General features: G+C 26.5%; 3 protein-coding genes across 3 annotated transcripts; 2 read left to right on the top strand and 1 right to left on the bottom strand.

Annotated features, from left to right (window-relative positions):
• Positions 1–145: 145 nt before the first annotated feature.
• LOC145836978 (histone H3.3 type 1-like) lies at positions 146–1,345 on the top strand. The gene is made up of 2 exons (XM_082944746.1): positions 146–278; positions 1,068–1,345. Exons 1-2 carry the CDS (start codon positions 146–148, stop codon positions 1,343–1,345), a joined length of 411 nt encoding a protein of 136 aa, XP_082800872.1.
• A 4,011-nt stretch (positions 1,346–5,356) lies between these two features.
• Positions 5,357–8,423, top strand: LOC145836435 (uncharacterized). Its single transcript, XM_082944234.1, has 3 exons — positions 5,357–5,534; positions 6,102–6,297; positions 8,357–8,423. Exons 1-3 carry the CDS (start codon positions 5,432–5,434, stop codon positions 8,421–8,423), a joined length of 366 nt encoding a protein of 121 aa, XP_082800360.1. The 5' UTR covers positions 5,357–5,431.
• A 2,126-nt stretch (positions 8,424–10,549) lies between these two features.
• On the bottom strand, positions 10,550–17,479 carry LOC145835694 (argininosuccinate synthase-like). Its single transcript, XM_082943390.1, has 9 exons — positions 17,348–17,479; positions 16,736–16,804; positions 13,316–13,504; positions 12,773–12,975; positions 12,267–12,476; positions 12,103–12,167; positions 11,829–11,960; positions 11,160–11,316; positions 10,550–10,784 (listed from the first exon to the last, which is right to left on the bottom strand). Exons 1-9 carry the CDS (start codon positions 17,447–17,449, stop codon positions 10,679–10,681), a joined length of 1,233 nt encoding a protein of 410 aa, XP_082799516.1. The 5' UTR covers positions 17,450–17,479; the 3' UTR covers positions 10,550–10,678.
• Positions 17,480–19,705: the final 2,226 nt, after the last annotated feature.

The raw sequence follows: 19,705 nt of genomic DNA, 5'->3' as shown, positions 1-19,705 counted from the left end.
ATAAAATTAATAAATTAAACTTACTCATGTTATCTTGGAAAATTTTGTTAAAAGTATTACAAATAATACTATACCACTTAATTTCATAATTACTTAGCTTAAGGCTAAAAATATTTATAGACATAAATAAGTACTAATATACACAATGGCCCGTACCAAGCAAACCGCCCGCAAATCCACTGGAGGAAAAGTTCCTCGCAAGCAACTTGCCACCAAGTCTGCACGCAAGAGTGCACCAACCACTGGAGGCGTCAAGAAGCCTCATCGTTACCGCCCAGGTACGTTTAAATATTATGTATGTATACTGTTAGCGTATACTATAGCGTATATATTTAACTTATACGATATTTTATTTTGAGTATTTTTTTTTATTTATGTTCATACTGATGAGATAATACAAATTCATTTATTAATAAGAGTTTTTTAATGTAAAGTATTTTTAAATTATCCTTAGATCAGCGGTTCTTAAGCTGTGGTAATTTAACCCCTTCGGTAGATTCCCTTGATTTAGGGAGTAAATGCTTAAATATAATTTATGTTGTTTTATATTTATTAATTATCTTCTAATTTAGAAGTTAGTTATAGGACTTTTATGAAGTTAAATGAACTCTTCAAATTTTACTAATTTTTACACTTAAAAAGCTTAAGGTTAAAAGATTTTTTTTACCTTACAGTTAAACAATATTTTTTAAATTAGGGAGATTGAGTATTTGGTAATAACTTTAAAAAAAAAATAACATGAAAAAATATCAAAAACCGCTGCCTTAGATTATATAATAATGACCACTGAGATATTTCCTAAATTCTAGTCTAAAATGACAACAAAACACTTAATTATTCTTATGGACCAAATTTTTCCAAAATAATTATCATATAGGCTCATTTAGTAGCAATTTTTAAAAATAGTCGTCCAAGTGTAACAGATATCCCTTCTCTTCGAGATAATAACAAATACAAATTTACCACCTTACTAACGGTTCTTCGTATGTAAAATCGCTCTTAAACGGTGATAACACTTAGTTTTAAATATTTTAGATAGTTAATTATTTATTATTTATATTTTTTAGGTACCGTTGCTCTTCGCGAGATCCGTCGCTACCAGAAGTCCACCGAGCTTTTGATCCGCAAGCTGCCATTCCAGCGTCTCGTGCGTGAAATCGCTCAGGATTTCAAGACAGACCTGAGGTTTCAGAGCGCAGCCATCGGAGCGCTTCAAGAAGCTTCTGAAGCTTATTTGGTCGGACTGTTTGAAGACACCAACTTGTGCGCCATCCATGCCAAGAGAGTTACCATCATGCCGAAGGACATCCAACTTGCCCGTCGCATCCGTGGTGAACGTGCCTAAGAAAGAAGGCCTATACAGGACACTTTATTTTTTGTTTTGTTGATATTTTGTGATCAATAAACTCATAGGTATTTCCAAAGACTTTCTGTATGTATGCTAAAAATCTTTACTTAATATATTTATATTAAATCAACTAAGCTGTTTAGCCTAAGGGCGGTAACGTTTTTAATCGGCGAGGAGTAACAATTTAGGCATCATGTTTCGGAATGCCGGATACTAATTTTATGGTTCCATTTAATCATTATTAGAAAATTGTTTTAACTCACAAAAATTTCTCAAGTTTGATGTTTTAACTTTTTTTATGTATTCAGAATTTCGTATCTATTAGAACAATGAGCATAATTAAAACTTATTTTATAAATACAGTTATCCTTAAAAATTACTCGAGTGTAACGATTTAGGCTAAAACATACAAATTCAAAGTATTTGGAATCATCTATTTTGTGCAACACAATAGTTTAATTCAATTAGAACTTTTTGTATTATTGATCTTGGCGGGTTTATTTTAAAAATGTCAGGGGACCAGTCATTTTCACTCCGCGCGCCGTACTTTTCCCATTCCTAGTTGGACTAAATGCATAAAATTTTGGTTTACTGTGGTAAAAAATATTTAAATTTGCGTTTACTTTGTATATCTCCAGCTCAAAATAAAACTTATAATGTGTATAAGATAAATTTACGAGTTTTGATAACTAAGAGCAACCAATGTCAACTTCTGGTAGTTTTAATATCTCAAACAGTATTATATTCAAATTGAAACAAATTTCCATTGCTTAGCTTAAATCAGATTTTTCCAAAGTGTGCCATGACAGAAATTTAGGGGACCATGAGCTGTAAAGGGGCCACAGATAGGCCATGAGCTTACTTGTACTAAATATTCTGAGTTGTAGGTGAAGAGCAAAATAAAAGGTTTTGGTGTTTTAATGGTTGTTTTTTGAGTAATCTTGTTTGAGGGCACCAAAGCTTTTTAAACTTCTGTTTAGGGAGTCTTTTGAAAAGAAGTTTGGAATACCTTGGCTCACACTAACTTTTATTTTGATCGGAAAAAAAAAGTTGGTCATCAATCTAGGTTCACTAAATAGTTCTGGACAATACGTTAAACTGTATCTATAGTGTTTGACTTGAGGTTACATGACAATTTAAATTTAAACACTTTATTTTCCAAGAGCTAAAGTTCTTGAAAAATGTTTAAGCTATTATATCTAAAATATAATAAATATTCGAAAGAAAAAACTTTTGTAATTTTATCAACAGCTACATGTCCTTTGTTCTTTTTTTATTTGAAGAGAAAGGAAGTGTTTTATTGTTATTAAATGTTAATGTGTTTAAAAAAGGATTTTAGCTATATCTCAAAAAGTGTTTGAAACTAAAAAAAAAATTAAATAGTAACGACTTATTATAGTTTTGTTTAAATCAAAGCACAACTAAATAATTTTTTTTTATGTCGTTTAGTAGGGTATAAATGCTTTTCATTTATTTTTTCATGTATGATTAAAACGTACCTAAGTAATATAACCGGTTTAATGTTTTTTAAAATGACTTTGAAAGTCTTATTTGTCTTCAAACTACTTATAAAAAATAATATAAAAAGCAAACGCATTAAACTTAATAATTTTAAAACTTTATACTGATAATTAAAAGGCTTTGAAAAATACTATCACTAATGCGTGTTTGTGTTATAAGACATACTTCTATTAAATAGCAAACCGATAAGTATGCAAATAAAAAAAAATACAAATTTTGTTTAGAAGATAACTTCTTTACCTCGTAATAAATAAATCTTTTGTCCCAAACGACATAAAAATATAAGAGTTTTACTAGTTCTAATTAAGGTTTAGTTTACTAGGTTTAACTAGTCCGATTATATAAATATGTACGTTTTGGTTAAATGAAAAACACCGAATCTTGCGTGTAGCACAAAAATTTTCGGCCTTTAATTATTTTTTAAAAGCTTGAAAACAACTTGCCGAAAACAAATAAAACGATGTGTTTTTAAAACATAAAGTTTTAAACGTGCTCTTAGTTTAGCTTTTCGTACAAAATGTGCTTAATAAATGCTACTTTATTTACAATATTTCTTTAAAAGTTAAAAAAAAATATACTTTAGTTTTCGTAATTTTTTTGAAAATCCCTTTAAAAAAAATTAGTACATTAAAAACAAAGTTGTTGATATCAAAAGCACTAAAATAAAACACTTTTTTGTAGTTGATAATATTGAGTCATTATATATACGTGAAAAAACGATTAAAAACGATTTGCACTTTTCAAATGATATAAGTTTGAAAATTGCAAACAATAAAACTTAATTGTTTACTTTTCTTTTAGGTTTTAGTTTAAAGCTTTTATAAAATACTAAGAACTTAAACAAATTTTTAAACACGATGATGACAGTAAACTCGCTAGACGAAAACATAAACGAGCATTCAAAAGGTATTTAATTTCTGAAGTTTTCATGACAACTAACCTACAGTCAAATCATGACAGCATAAGTTTTATAACATCATTCGCGTAAACCTCAAACACAAAATTTACTGTTCATAAAAACCACTTGTTTTTGATGTCATATATACAACCGCTCTACATAACGTGATCACGCTGAAATGCTTGAAATATTTTACGCGGGAACGTTTTAGACGAGCGCGTTGAACCGTAACGCGATTAAATTGCTCCGGGCTTCACATTCACATTGATAAGGGTTTTCCAACATCAATTAATTTGTTCAGTCTGTGTTGATTACTTGTGTAAAATATTGATATGTTGGAAATAAACTAGCTAAGAGCTTAATAGTAGTTTTTTTCAATCTATTTTTAAACTAGATAAGATAATGCTTAATTTAAACACCAAGTAAATAGGTGTTTGTTAAAATATAGATTAGTTTTAAAAAGTTTAGTTGTGTTTTAAGCATTACGTTTATTTGAAATTTAACTACCGATCGAAAATGACGTTACTAAAAGCTTTTTTTTTTGTTTTATCGAGTCAAAGCAACCATAAATTAAAGTAAACAAAGATAAAAATCTTGTTTAGGTTTTCTTTTTTCAAAAATTAAGTTCAATCTTGTATTTTGTTAATTTGTGTTTATTAACTATTGTACTTTTAAAATTTAAGATTATTAGTTCTAAAAAGAAGTCAGTTTAATAGAATAATAAATACTTTAAGCCTTTTTACCTTTAGAAAAAAGACAAGAAATAGAAAACAAACAAGTTTCAAAGTTGAACGGTTTCCAAACTAACAGTAAAACAACTTCTTACTGCATAATTTTTTTCTTAGTTTCTATTTTGATGAAAGAAGCATATTTTGCATTGTATACTTATTTTACTAAATTAGATTAAAAAAATTTTGACTGAAATTGTTGCTTGTTAAACTATGTTGTATTAAAGTAAGTTCAATGATAAGTACAAATTATATGTTATTTTCAAAATAGCTTAAAAACCGTGTTTTAAATAACACTAGTAAGTTTTTATTTTATTATCATTGAACAGTTATAAATCATAAAACCAATATAATAAGCAAAGCTATGTAAAACCGTAAAGGTTCAGCGTTACGACTTACTCAAAGTTAAACTATGAGCATAATTTCAACCTTTCATACCAAGAAGGTATCTTTGGAAAGTCTTTTAACTAAAATTAAGCAGCGAAAAAAAAAAACTAGAGAGGTCATTGTCTAACGGTTAAGCTTTACTTTATTGTTGAAGTAAATCACTTACCTCCTTAAATTAACATGAAGTAATCGGCTATTTGACAAACTGTGGTTATGTGGTTCAAACTGAAGTTTTTCGATGACAGTTTATCAGCTTTAAAAACTATTAGAGCAAGGTACAAAGTTTGAATTATTTTATAGCAAAAGTTTACAATTATGTTCATTATTTTTGTTTGTGTACTGTAATGACTGTTTTATATTTATTAAGATACACGTTTGTTGTTGTACATATATTTTTAGTTTCGAACAAAACTACTTTAACACACTTATTTAGTGTTTATGGCCCGTACCTCATAAAATGCTTTTATGGACTACATTTTTTGTAGACTTTATTATGAAAAACAACGACTTACTATCAACTTTTCTTTCTTAGTTTGATAATAAGTTGTAATGGCTGATAGCGAAGTTATCGAAGAGCGGTTGAAACAACTAAGAATAGAAGCAGCTATGAAAATAAGCGATGAACAAAAAATTAGAATATTTCTGTTTATTGGTTAGTTTACGTTTTCTGGTGTTGTTTTTTGATTAAAAAGTGTTTTGTTGACGATAGTTAATCAATTAAAATTTAACAATCGTAAAGAAATTACCATTTAATTTTATAAATTTAAAGATTGTGAAAAAATATTAATTTTTTTACCATAAAATATCATTAAGTTGTCACTTTAAAGTATTGTAAACAAATATTATACAAATAAATAAAACAAAATTATAACGAGGAATTAAGTTTTTTAAATACTTATAAAAAAGCATTTTATTTGCAATATCTCGCGGTAATTGGTGAAGGCGATGTGCTTTAGTATGTTGTAAATTAAGCACGTTAGATCTAAGATGCTTCTTTGACTTAAGCTCTACGATACCAATCATTATTTTTATTATTCTTTTGTGTTTGATTGTAGTATTTGTATAGTGTGATGTAGTAATCATGTATCTTTGTGCTATTTAGTTCATATAAATTAAAGATTTTTTTTTCTATTTGTATATCAATCTTAAATACTAACCCGTAAGCAACCCCTTAAATGCAACCCCATCAATTATATTCTTTAATATAACTCCCCTTCAGGCTTGAGCATATGGATCCCTGCATTAGTGCTGTTCTTGTACTTCTACGTGAAAGATTTCAACCGCATGAGGGCGCTGAAGAGCGTAAGGAAGGAGGAGGTTGCTAAGCAACAGGTAGAGGAGGAAGTTGCTAGGAAGTGGAGGAGCAAGTCCCTACACTGGTACGAAGTTCCCGCAGAAGATCAAGTTATTGTTGAGTAAGTTGGAAGTTTATTAAAATAGATTTCCTAAGTTTTATTCTGTATTACTATTTTAACTTAAATCTAATACCTCAAATTAATACCTTAAATCTAATAGCATTTTTATTTGAGTATATAAAAAAATATATATTTTTTTCATTCACTTGTAAAAATTAAAGTTGAAATCTTTTAAAAGTTGCTTATGACATGAGCATATTAAAGTTCTATTGCTTGTTGTTTTTTATCTAGTTATTTTAATCAGAATATTTTTCATCAATAGACCATACTGTACTTCGTTTTACTCTGTAACTTAATTAGTTTATATATACGAGAGCTTTTATTCAAAAATGGTGTACTATGGGCATTTGGGTGCATTAGTTACCCCGACCCTCGAGTTACTAATGAATTTGTTTTCAGCATGGGGAATCACTTAAAAAAACAATACAAAAAGTTTTAGCTTTCTAGCTTTTACCGCCGTGGCGCACTTTACATTTTTCCGAAAAAGACCCCTAAATTGCAAGATACCTTAAAAATTAATTTTCAAATTTTTAGCTACAACTGTATAATTATGTAGCAATCATAACAAAAACACATTTTACGCGTTTTAAGATGATTTGAAGAAAGTTTTATGGAGGCATGTTTAGATTTTCTTTACTTTTATAACATTTTTCGCTAAATTTTTTTTTTTTTTGAGAAAATCAAGAAGTTTCTCGACAAAATTTTCTTCAAATGGTTTTAAAACGCAAACATTTTGTTTTTGTGATGATTGCTACATGTACAAAATTTTCAGCTAAAAACTTTAAGGTTGAATTTTCAAGGTCCCATACAATTTACACAGGGTTTGTTTTCAGAAAAATTTAAAATGCGCCACGGTGGTAAAAGCTAGGAAGCTAAAACTTTTTGTGTTGTTTTTTTATTGACATTCCCCATGCAGAAAAAATTATCGTTGTGATAATTCACCCAAACGGGCATAAACAAACTAAAGTTAATCTAGAAAACGCTTTAAAATAAGTTTCAGTCTAACAAGAATTTTTTATTCTTCATTTAGGGGAAATTTTAATTAGTTAATTAGTTCTATATGGTAAAATTAATTTAAAACTTTTTTTTTATCAAGTTGTACAGTAGGTATTTTTTTTTTAATTTTGATACTTGAGTTAATTTGTATTAGTCAATATTTTATAGAAACTTTTTTATCGGTATTAAGAATTTATACTTTATATAAATGTATTATACTTTAAATAATATGTAGCGTGTATAGAACTATAGCGAGTATTTATTCTTAAAGTAGTTTTTGTCTTTTTATAATAAGCACATATCATTTTTTCTAATTTATTTCAGTTAGACGTTAAAACTCTTTTTTTATATGTGTTATTTCATCTATTAAAATTTATTTACATAGACCAAGCTACACTTTATGCTTTTTTTTTACTGTTATATAGAACATTTTTAGCAAAATAGTTTACAAACATTTTAATTAATTTTTTGTTAAAATTGAATTATAATTTTTTTTTGTAATTTTTTCTATTGTTGAATATGAGCTGTAACGTTTTTTGATGTTTATAAAATTTAAATGAATTAAACAAGAATAACTTTTATAGTAAAACTGTGTAATTTTATTTGTTTTTGAGGACAGTTTCTGAATAAAACAAATAGTTATATAAGTTTTGATTAAGTTTACTAACCTTTTTTAGTTTAACTGAACTTTAACAAGTTTTAACTATAAGAGTAAACTTAGATTTAAAGGGGTATTCTATTTTTAAATATAGCGAACAAATCAACAAAACTGTTGAATTTATGTAAAATAACTTTGGCTAAATTTGGTCTTTGTTTTGATAAAAGATATTAATAACAATAAACTACTTTGTAAACATTTAAAGTTGTTAGCATTTACTAATCAATAAAATGTTTATAAATAAAGCTAACTACCTGTTTTTATTGTCTGAAAAAATTAGTTTCAATTATAATTTTTTTTCTAATTTATGTCTTTTGTGTACATGTCTATCTAGACTTTAGTTTTTAAATTATTTTATCAAAGACTTGTGTTTTTAACCTATAACTAACTTATAAACAAATACAGATCAGAAGAAACTATAGACGATGAAGCTTTTGATGAAATAACAAAGGACAAGAAAATTAAAAAGTAACAATGGAATCGTTTAAATTGAAAGCTTGCTAAAGTGTTGTACTTGATTTGAAACTTTATATTTAACTTTTAGTAGAGTTTGTTTAATAAAGATGGTGAAATAGTTTTAATAGTTTAATAGATTCTCAAATATAAAGTTTTTGTAAAAGTTAAAATGTTGTTAAAGAATAAAGACTTATTTAATTGTATTTCAATGGAATTAGCAAATAAGAATTGAATTATTCTTTATTAATAACTATTAATTTCAGATTTGGTGTTAAATGTTTTTTAGTTTACATTTATAGTTTAAACTTTACTTCCTGTGCAAGACAGATGTAAAATGTTTTGTGATGTTTTGTTTTTTAAATTTTAATTATTTTTGCATTAGGATAAACAAAAACTAAATAATAATTAATAATACATTTAAGTTTTAATTTTTTAGCAATTTAAAACAAAAAAATACGCTTATTGGTGGTTTTTGTTTATATATTTTAAGTAGTTTTAATATTAAAATAATTAAAGTTTTAATACTTTAGTTAAATTTTAAATTTCATATTTTATAAAACTGATTTACGACATAAATAGTCATAAAATGTTAGTTTGAACACATATATTACATTAAGCTGACATTTTAGTTTTACTTATTTGCATTAAGTCTTGTACCTTAAACCAAATAACGGTTTAGTATACTGCTTTTAATTCAATGATTTAGAAAATTAAAATCTGTCTGAAATTTTATTTAAAGTAAATTAAAAACCATCGGCTGTAACAAAATGAACAAACTTTTATGATAAACAAAAACATTTATCTCTATCAATAAAGTTACTGAACTGCTATTGAAATTGCCATATTTATTTTATAAAGCTATTCCAAAGCAAAAAATAAACTTTATATTTTTGGTACGAATTGTTATAAACTTAAAAGTACGTCGCTGGCTATATATTTTTATTAGTTTATTGAGTTTGGAACACAAGTTTCTCATCCCAATCTTAGACTACTGTGTTTTAGTTTTTTTTTTGTGACAAACAGTTTTAGAAACCGTACCAATACCGGTGCTGTCATCGAGTTGACTACAGTTGTTGTTGCGAAACGTTTATAAATTAGTTTATGTTTTCGTTAAGTGTGTCAACAACGTCATCGTATTTAAAATTTTATTTTAGTTTTATCTAATAAAACCTTAAGCCAAAACTTAAATAAATAAAAGTTAACTAGTCAGAGTAATACTTATGTAGCCTGATTGTATCATTAATTAGCGTGCTTTAAATATTATTACATATATTTTTTAATTTCAAAAGCAACATTTGTATGTAAAGTTTTAGTTAAAAAGGGTTTTTAATGCAACACCTTAATTTTTTCAAGACTACAAGAAAATTTTAATAAACAATTGCTTTTTATTCAAGAACAATTATTTTGTTTGTAACCGTAGATGAACTGTGAAAGTTGGTATTAAGTTTACCAAAAGTATTTCTTTGCGATACTTAAAATTTGAACAAATAAATCAAAAATTTTGTTTTTTAACTATTAAAAGTAAAAATGTAACTAAAGTAACATCTTTAAGTAGTGAGACTTAAATTAAACATGAAATTAAGAGCATTTCAAAACAATACGCTATTGATAAAGACAATTTTAGGATAAAATATAGCCAGAGATTTATCTTTTACGCACTAATATCGGCTCGCAATCGTCCGTAACCAACACACATATAACCGATCATACAGTACTTACACAAGATTTTAAAACTTATTTAGATGTTATACGGGACAAAAATATGTTTGTTTCGAATTTGACAATTTTTTTTCTTGGCAAAGATGAAAAAAGTATATTTTTTAATTGTAATGCTTATTTTTGATTTATAATATTGTTTGTGAAGTATATTCGAGTCAGTATTCTTTTGCGAAATGTTTATAATTAATTTATATAGTTTTTGTAAACTGAGACAAAGTTAAATAGATTGTATTGATATTTTTGTAAAAGTAGTTTAAAAATAATTTAAATTTTAAAGATATATGAAAGATGTTAATTTTTTTTATCATATTAAGGGATAGTTCAACTTAGGCAAAAACGAAAATACTATTGTACTTTACTAAACAATATAACTAAAGCAATATTTTATGGTGTTTTTATTCTGAAAAACTAAAATAAGTCGATATTAAGTAAAAATTACTTAAAGAAGTTAAAAAAACATTCGAAAGAATTTTCAACAAAAAAAAAGCGAAAAAAACATTTATTTAGTATATTCTACAAAATAACTAGAAATTTAAAAAATGTTCCATAAAGTTATTTGGATGCCTTCTTGTGCCTGAGATGTTCCCTGAGTCTGAGTGCATTGATGCGTATAAATCCAGTGACATCAGCAGGCTCGTAATCTCCCGCCACATCCATGCTGTTATGACGTGATGGTCAAAATAATGGTTTGGTTGCTTATTTGTTAAAATATAGAAAAAGTCAAATTGTATTTAATCAGCCGCTCTTTAACCGTAATGCTGTTCAAATGTTAAAAAAATACTTTTGTTGAACAATTAAATCCATTTTAAAGACTCTGAAGTTTTCCTATAAAAATTTAAAAATTGTATAACAACAGTTTCCAAAGTTTCAATTTAATTATCTAAATGCTCAATAGCATTTTAAAGTAAGCTATTTATAAAACTACAATTACTAGTGTTACGTTACCATACTTGACATATTATGGTTTGTTTGTTTCATTTTCTAAGCAAAATGAATTTACAAATTTCAAATATATTCAAAACTGTATTATTACCTTACAAGTTCTTCGTTGTAGAGGGAGTTTTTGGATTCTCTTCCCAATATGAAGCAGTTACCCTTGTGCATTTTCATGTGCACTTTTCCATTAACGCTCGTTTGTGTTGATGCTATCCACTGACGTAAGAAACTCGCCTCAGGACTGTACCACATGCCTGTTTGAATGTATGATTAACTAAACTTTAAATAAATAAAAAATCAGTACTGAGTTCAGAGTACATCACAATTAAAAAAAACATGATAAATATTTGAAACTTATCAATGAGAATTAGTTAGGTTTACTTAAAACCTTTTTTTAAAACAGGAATTTCGCATAAAAAACAAATAAAAATTATTATATGACGTAGTAAATATTGTTTAAACGTTTATAATAATTCATCTTGATTTTAAACCATTTTAATAGTGTTATCTAAATTAACTTATCATTTAATGTTCATATTTAAAAATGAACTACTTGTTCTAGATAAAATAAAGTATAAGACCGTTTGATAGATTTTTACGATTAGAATACTATAGTCCTTACGATTTTTCTTTTAAACTTAAAATAAACCGCAAATTTCATAAATTTTATTTATTCAAAAACAGTTACGAAACCAGTTAATACTAATAAATATTTACAAAAAAGGCATAATAATCTAATGTTATTTTTTAAAAACTTTTTACTCACCATTGTAGATTTTCACCGCTAGGTCGTGCGAGAGTTTAACTTTCTGGTTTCTGACCTCCTTGTCCATGGTGATGAGTTCCAAGTCCTCGTGGGCCATCCATATGACTGTACCAGCTGGTGCTTCGTAACAACCTTGAAGAGTATTTGTTACTTATTTGCTTATATGAAGAACGTTCAACAAAAACACAAAAACGCCTTAAAGAACAACACATCATTATCTGCTTGCTTACTAAATGAATACAAATACATTATATAGAGTTGTAGAAATACGAACCTCTTGATTTCATTCCAATGAACCTGTTTTCCACGATGTCAATCCTCCCTACACCGTGCGTACCTCTGATTGAAATGGTTAATTTTAATTTTGAAGTTCAACAATTTTTTATTATTTTGTATTAAAAAGTACGAAATATAATGTCAAAAAATTAAAAAACTAACGCGATCTCGTTTAACTTGGTAATGATTTCAACGGACTTGTTCGCCAAAACTTCACCCGTTCTGCTGTCACATACACTTACGGGAATACCTCCTTGAAACTCGATCGTGACGTAACAGGGGTCATTTGGGGTTTTTTCCACGTCACGGGTCATCGCGTACATGTCCGTGGGGGCGACGTGATTTGGGTCCTCCAAAATCCCCGATTCGTAACTGGAATTAAAATATACAGAGTTTGTACTAGTTTTTTAGGTGAAAGAAAAAATGTGAAAAAAGAAACGTTTTAAGTCTTTATGTCTTCTGATTTTTTTTTTCAAAAGTAATTACAGCTTATTATTAGCAATAGATATAACTTTGTAAGCTAGTTTAATATACGGTTATAAAATATTTGACAAAAAATTATACGATTGAAAGAGATGCTTTATTTATTAGTTTAATTATGTTATGGAAAGTTTATTTAACAACACTTATAAATAAGTACTTTTAACTCAAAAACACTTTTTTCTCACCTGACGTGCATCAAGTTGTCATCTTCACTGAACGACTTTTCCTTGGTCGCCTTCACGGGTATGTTCTTCAACTTGCAGTAGTCTAACAACTCCTGCCTACCCGGGAACTGCTTCAGGAAGTCTGCTTCTCTCCACGGAGCGTAGAAGGTGACTTTGTCCGACAACGCGTAGCAGCTCAGCTCGAATCTCACTTGATCGTTGCCCTGTTTTGAAAATGCCGGTTAGTTTTTATACCTTTTGCTTTTAATTTGAGTGCAGAATGCTTTTATGACAGTTAAGTATAGCCATTTTTTGTAAATAGAAACATAGTTATTTAATTAAATGTGAGCTACAAAAAAACATTTAGCTCGATCGTAACAAACAAATGCTACTCAAGTTTGTAAATTATGTTTTAAATTACATTTAATGCTTTTAAAAGCTCATGACTATATATAAAAGAATTAAAACACTATTTCAAATTAGGATACATTGTTTTTCTGATATGGATAAATATCAACTTTTGCGTTAATCAAAAGCATTTAAAAACATTCTAAAACACCTTACTTTGCCAGTGGCGCCGTGTGAGATGAATTTGGCGTTTTCTTTTTCCGCCACTTCGATCAGGGCTTGCGCGATGCAGGGACGGGCGAGTGCGGTGCCCAGCAAGTACCTCCCCTCGTACTTCACTTCAGCCTGGACGCCCGGCCAGATGTAGTTCTCCACAAACTCCTTCTTCTTGTCCACTATGTATATCTGTTGTTTGTTGATATTTAGAATTGACTTGGACTAGGAAAATATATATTGTCTTTGATGTAAGATTGTTATTGAATTGCAAAAATAGCTTATTATTTTAATAGTTTTATAAAAACAGGTGCTAATATGAAACTTTAATTGAAGATTTAAGGAATGTTTTGAGACTTTTACAATTAATATTATTCATAATTTTAAGCTGTGATAGTTAGTTAAAGTGAAACTTTGAATGCCTACTACTTTATTATGAAATTAACTTTTTTTTTTACCTTAATCTAGACTTATCTCAAAAAAATAATGACTTAAAATGCTAATAAAAAAAATTCAAATAATTTTTTTTCATTTACTTAAGGTTATTTTTGTTTTGCGTGCATTAAAGTTTTTATTCAACTTATTTTAAAAATTAGCTTTTTGTTAGAAAACTTCATTTTATCAGCTACAAATTTTTTTCTTACTTTAATAAACTAAATATTTTCATTTTAAAATACTGTTATCTTAATTTAAACAAACCTGTAAATATATCACTAAACAAAGTAGTATAATTTTTTTAGTTTTTTGTCGTTTACCGTATAACAAATCTTAAAGCTTGACAAAATACTAAATTTTTGCTTTATTATTAAAACTAATACTTTTGAATTAACCTTTTTAATATTCGTTAATTTGAACTACTTGTAAAATTGAATAAGTTTATTGTATTTTAGTCACATATGAGTATAAGCTATAAGTACTAATTTCAATTACATAACAATAAATTTGAATATTGTTTTTGTACATTACTTTATATTTATTTGTATTTTGTAGATTATATTTACCTTCACTTACTTTACATTTTTTTAACACTAAACTAAGTATTTTGTTTTATATTTAATCTGTTAGCAAGCTTTTTTTTTCTTGCTTATACATTTTTTTATTGTGCTTAATGGGAGTGTATACAGTGATTATGGTTAAATAATTATTGAGCAATAAAAAAAAACTGTTTTTGTTATTTTGAATTGTTGTGCGTAAGTTTTTGAAACTTTTCAAATCATCGCTTTATAACTTAAGCTTTGTGTAGAGATTTATAATAAACTAGGTTAGGCTACTTATAAACAATAAATTTATAGGCAGGTTTTTAGTAAACACAAAAGCTTTTATGAAACTCAGATAATAATTATAATTTACGATAAACAAATATTTAACGTCTTTAGAATACACTTTAACTAGTTTATTGTAAACTCCCTTTGTAAATATTTGTTAACCTTTGTTTGTTTTCCGAGCAAACATTTTATGAATTGGTAGGTTTTTCTTGTGGTACAAAACAAATTGTTTTTGCATCTACGTCAAGTTTTAATCATTTTAAAATTTGATAAAAAGTAAATAAATATTAAAAAAAAGCATACATAAAAGCAATTAACAGAACTATAAATTTATTAAATTCTACGTAGCTAAGTAGTTATTAACCAAAAAAAATGCATAATATTGATTTGGAAGCGTTTGGAAAGAATATTTATAATGTTATTATTTACGAAAGGTAATCATTTAAATTGCATATTAATATAATAAAATATCAGGTCAAACAATATTTGCTCAATATACAAACAATCAAACAATGAAAGTAAAATTTTTACTAAAAGTATTTTTAATACACAATAAAAATGTCTACTAATGTTTTCCAAGATTTGTTTATTGTAAATTGAACCTTATTTTTCCAAGTTTTGTAAGAGTTTGTGTTTGCCATAAAAACATATACAAAGTCATCATTATAAGTAGCCAAGCCCAGTTTTACGATAAATTGCTACAATAGGCTTATTTTACTTGTTTCAACATTATATGTTTAATTTCTTAAAACATTTGCTCATCTACTTGACCAAATATAACACAATATTATATTTTGCTAAATAGTTACTTGATTAAATCCCTAATGCGTATCACGATACTTAACTGCATTAGGAAAGGTCTAAAGACAAAACTAAGATGATAAATAGTTTCATGTTTTTCTATAAAATAATTTATTAAGACAATAACTATAAGAGTTGCTTTAAACAAAAAAAAAACTTAATTTATAAACAAAAATATTTAATTTTAGTTTTCCAAACTAGTACCAGTTATGCTATTATAAAGCTTATATTTAAGATATTATCAAATAACAAGCAGTAGGTTTATATAATTTAGGGATTTATTTACAGAGATAAAAGTTAAAATCAAAACCAACATTGAACTTTATATTCGAATTGTTTTTATTAAAAGACTTTAATAAAGGTCAGTTATTCTTACAAGGTTAAGTTTTGTTTTACACTCAATAATTAAGCTTGCTGAAAAGTGTGTCAAATAAATGATGTTTATAAACTTGTTTAGACTTGTTGTGTCAACAAACAAATGTAAAACATATTTAAGCTATAAAATACTAACTTTAGTTTGAGAAAACTATAATTTGTTTTACAATGGCTCAAACTTTAATTAAAATTTAGATAATTTTAGCACAAAACACTTTAACAATGGCAAACAAAAATACTTTAGACATGTAAGAAATCTAAAAAGAAGTAATAAAAATACGTTTATTGATTTGGTTTACCAGCTTTTACGATATAATTACATTTAGTAAATACAAAACGCAATATGTTTATACTACATAGTTGTACAAACTATGCGCTGTTTTATTGTTGTATTTGTTTTTGCAACAACTTTTTTGTTAGTTTTGTGTTAAGTGATTTCTTTTTCTCTTTAAGTAGTGTTACTTAGTTTATATAGAGTGTTTAACTCAATTTTAAACCGTTTTATAAAAAAAAAACTTTGAGTTGTAAATGATTTTAAAATTGATGTTTATAGCTTAAAAATGTTTTTCAAATCAATCTATTTAAGTAACCGTTTTAGATTTTAAGTTTTAAATGTTATTTATTCAATATGTTTAACTTTTTGTGTAGGTTAAACAAAAAAGTTAGTCATAACCATTACTGTATATTTTGATTTTGTTTATACTTTTGATTACATTTTGTTTCATGAAGCTCTGTTTTTATATAAAAAAAAAAGCATTTTTTTTAAAGACAAACCCAAATAAGTTTATATTAGTTGCTATAAAAAATAGCTCAATCAATCTTATTGATCAAAATAAAAATTCTATAACAAAAATTTATTTTCAGTTTTATCTCTACTATAAAGTAAAATTTATTGAAGCTTAAGCTTTATTAACACTTTTGTTGTTGCAAGCTAACTAATTGTATATAAATTAAATAATTTCTAAAAAACTAGAAAAATAACCTTTTCTGCTCCAAGTTTTAAAGCTTTCTCCTCAGCTGCTTTGAAATCATCATTTTGCCCGACGTCTACCTACAAAAAATAAAGTGTAAAGAAGTTTACAATGCTGAAACTAGTACACGCTTTGCATAAAGTGTTAATTAAAACCGCTCAATCGATCTCTGAAGCTGTTTGAAACGAAGAAATAAGTTTTAGATTTATAAAGACTATCACTTGGTTTGGTTAAATCTTGATTTTCTTTAAGTACACCAAAAAAAAGTTAAAAGCTAAAAAAATGTATTATACTTGAAAATATACACCAGAGTTTCTCAAACAAATTTTAAAAAGGCCCCCTATAAATAAATTAAAAAAGCTATGACCCCCTCCAACAAGATTGCTCAAAAAACTACCATTAAAACTACTTAAGACCTTTTTTTTTGATTTCATAATCAACTTTAGAAATATGGCTTCTTTTCTGGTCATAGTCCCCTAAATTTCTATTATGGCCAACTTTGGAAGCCCTGGTTCATACATTACATATACAACAAACTATAGCAAATTAAGTTATGTAAAACAGTATCGTTAAAATTTATAAAATTAAAAGACAAAAAAAACATTTTTTGTAAGCTAACAAACCATGCAAGGAATAACTCTGAAACCCTTTTCAAGAAGCCACTTCAGTATACAGCTTGTATCGAGGCCTCCACTGTAAGCTAAGATGAGGGTGTCTTTAGCCATTTTACTTGTAAAAAGTTGATTTTTTGTTATAAAAACTGTGTTTAACATAAACTACAACTTGTTCTACTTCTTTGAAAATATGTGTGTGTAATGTACAACCACACTCAAAACCAAATTTAAATTTGTACTTACACATAATGCTGATATTAAACAATATTTAGGGCTACTCTATATAAAACTAGACATGACATTGGATGAACTTACTTTATATTAAAGAACAATTGCAAACACCAACAGTTATATACCAGTTTATTATATTTGGTACCAAGTTGTAAATCTCAAATTTTCTAGGTATGGTATAATGTACTTTAAACCTTAGCTATAACCCATAATAATTAATCAATAATAATACCGACCTAACTAATACTGATACTAAATAGTACTTACGGCTACTCTATATAAAACTAGGCAAGACATTGAAAAAATATGTTGTTTAAAAAAAACAAATTAAACACTAACAGTTCTATAACGAATTTCAACTTTAGAAATTACTTTAAGTATGGTCAAAACTTTTACACATGATTTAATCAACAGAAATATACTTCAAGAATGTATAAAATACAACAAGATTTATCTTATTTGCATGTAAATAAAAATTAGAATGTAAATTTTTTTAATTATTTCATTTTGTTTAGTTTTATGGCAAAGTTAGTACAAGCTTAAAAAAACTATAAATTAATTCAAAAAAAAAACTAAGTTTGAGAATACATTTAAATACTAAATGGAAAAATAAACATATAGTAAATTTTAACAAGTATTTTTGCTTTATTTATGGGGAGACTATTTTTTTCGTTTTAAAATGTTTACAATTTTTTTAGTACATTGTACCTAGTTAATTGTAGTGTTATATAAAAAAAAAAAATTAAAACCATATATACATATTTGTTCACATTTTTATCTCTACAACTATGCTTTGTAAGTTATGGATAAAATCAACATTATATTTCAAATCTTATTAACACTACTTACTTCTACTAACTAAAAAAGAATAAAAGTTAAAAGCAAGCTATCTAATGCTTTGTAACCTTGTAAAAAAATAACTTATAATAACTAAAAAATCCTTAGCTTGTTTTTAAAACGTTAATTTTTTAACAAGCAAAGGTTTATATTTAAAATATTTTCAACTTCATTCACTCTATAAGTTTAAAAATATGTATACAAAACAAGTACCTGTAACCAAATACAAAATAGTAGTTAATATCGTTTTCAAAAATGTACGTAAATAACAACATTTATCGTTAAACTATAAAGTTAGTGTTTTTTACACCGTTTATACCTGATGAAAATAATAAAAACTATTTATTATAGAACAAACATAGGCTTTCGAAAACAGCTGATTCTTACACTCGTTTCTTTGCTGAATGATTGCCGAAGTAAGAAGGCAAGTGTATATATCACCAGCTTGTTTGCACAATATCATACCACTTCAATGTATGTGAGAGAGCTTGTAGCTGGCTACTTGTTTGTACAAGTCACATTAATTTACTACTTGTTGTTGATGCTCTAACGTTACAAGAATAAAACTGATGATAAAGTTCATAAACGACAACTAATTAAAATATAAAATTAAAAATGTTTAAGTTTTGATAAAACAATTTCTATTTTACAACTTAACTTTGAGAATTAGAAATGAAAATTGTTTTAATAAGCAAGTATTAGTAATATATGGAAAGTATTGAAACGTTATTTGATATAAGTTATTTAAATAATAATTTACCCTATAAATTTATTCTCAATACTAGAATAAACTGACATGTTCCTGTTTTAATTGAAACTAACCTCAAAAACACTAATACGGACCTTTTCAAAACTTTTTTTTCGAACTTGATGCTAAATTTTTTCTAACTTATTAATAAAAACTAGTTGTGTTTAAAATTTTTTAGATTACTCTATACTTTACAATTAAACTTTTAAAAGATAAAAGTAGTTTAATACCAATGCTTTTAATTGAAATTTACTACTTTGCCTAATCAAACTAAAATTTATTCATTTAGCATTTACCATACCTTTTTAACAAACAAATTGAAAATAAAAAAAAATAGTTAAAGCCTTTTTTAAAATAAAAACCTATGAAATTTTTATAAAACAGTTAAAACATTGGTTATTTAAAAAAACAGAGTTTTATTACTGTTGACATTGAGTCAATCAAAAAATACTTCGGACTTAAGCATGCTGTAAATTTGCTGTATTAAATACGTTCAAAATAAGTTTGAGTGTTAGCTAACTGTTTCAAAGTTAAATTCAGTTTTTGTTTTT

This window comes from Thalia democratica, chromosome 5 (genome assembly GCF_965202585.1).
Source record: "Thalia democratica chromosome 5, ktThaDemo2.hap1.1, whole genome shotgun sequence".
NCBI lineage: Eukaryota > Metazoa > Chordata > Thaliacea > Salpida > Salpidae > Thalia > Thalia democratica.
This window is presented reverse-complemented; position numbering and strand designations above follow the sequence as displayed.

Bases quoted from the DNA above. Each gene is read 5' to 3' on its own strand.
- LOC145836978 (XM_082944746.1), top strand. From the start codon at position 146: ATGGCCCGTACCAAGCAAACCGCCCGCAAATCCACTGGAGGAAAAGTT. The intron at 279-1,067 runs GTACGTTTAAAT...TATATTTTTTAG, and splicing joins GCCTCATCGTTACCGCCCAG to GTACCGTTGCTCTTCGCGAG.
- LOC145836435 (XM_082944234.1), top strand. From the start codon at position 5,432: ATGGCTGATAGCGAAGTTATCGAAGAGCGGTTGAAACAACTAAGAATA. The intron at 5,535-6,101 runs GTTAGTTTACGT...ACTCCCCTTCAG, and splicing joins TAGAATATTTCTGTTTATTG to GCTTGAGCATATGGATCCCT. The intron at 6,298-8,356 runs GTAAGTTGGAAG...AAACAAATACAG, and splicing joins GAAGATCAAGTTATTGTTGA to ATCAGAAGAAACTATAGACG.
- LOC145835694 (XM_082943390.1), bottom strand. From the start codon at position 17,449: ATGGCTAAAGACACCCTCATCTTAGCTTACAGTGGAGGCCTCGATACA. The intron at 16,805-17,347 runs GTTTGTTAGCTT...TATTTTTTGTAG, and splicing joins TCAGAGTTATTCCTTGCATG to GTAGACGTCGGGCAAAATGA. The intron at 13,505-16,735 runs GTTATTTTTCTA...AACAAACAACAG, and splicing joins TAAAACTTGGAGCAGAAAAG to ATATACATAGTGGACAAGAA.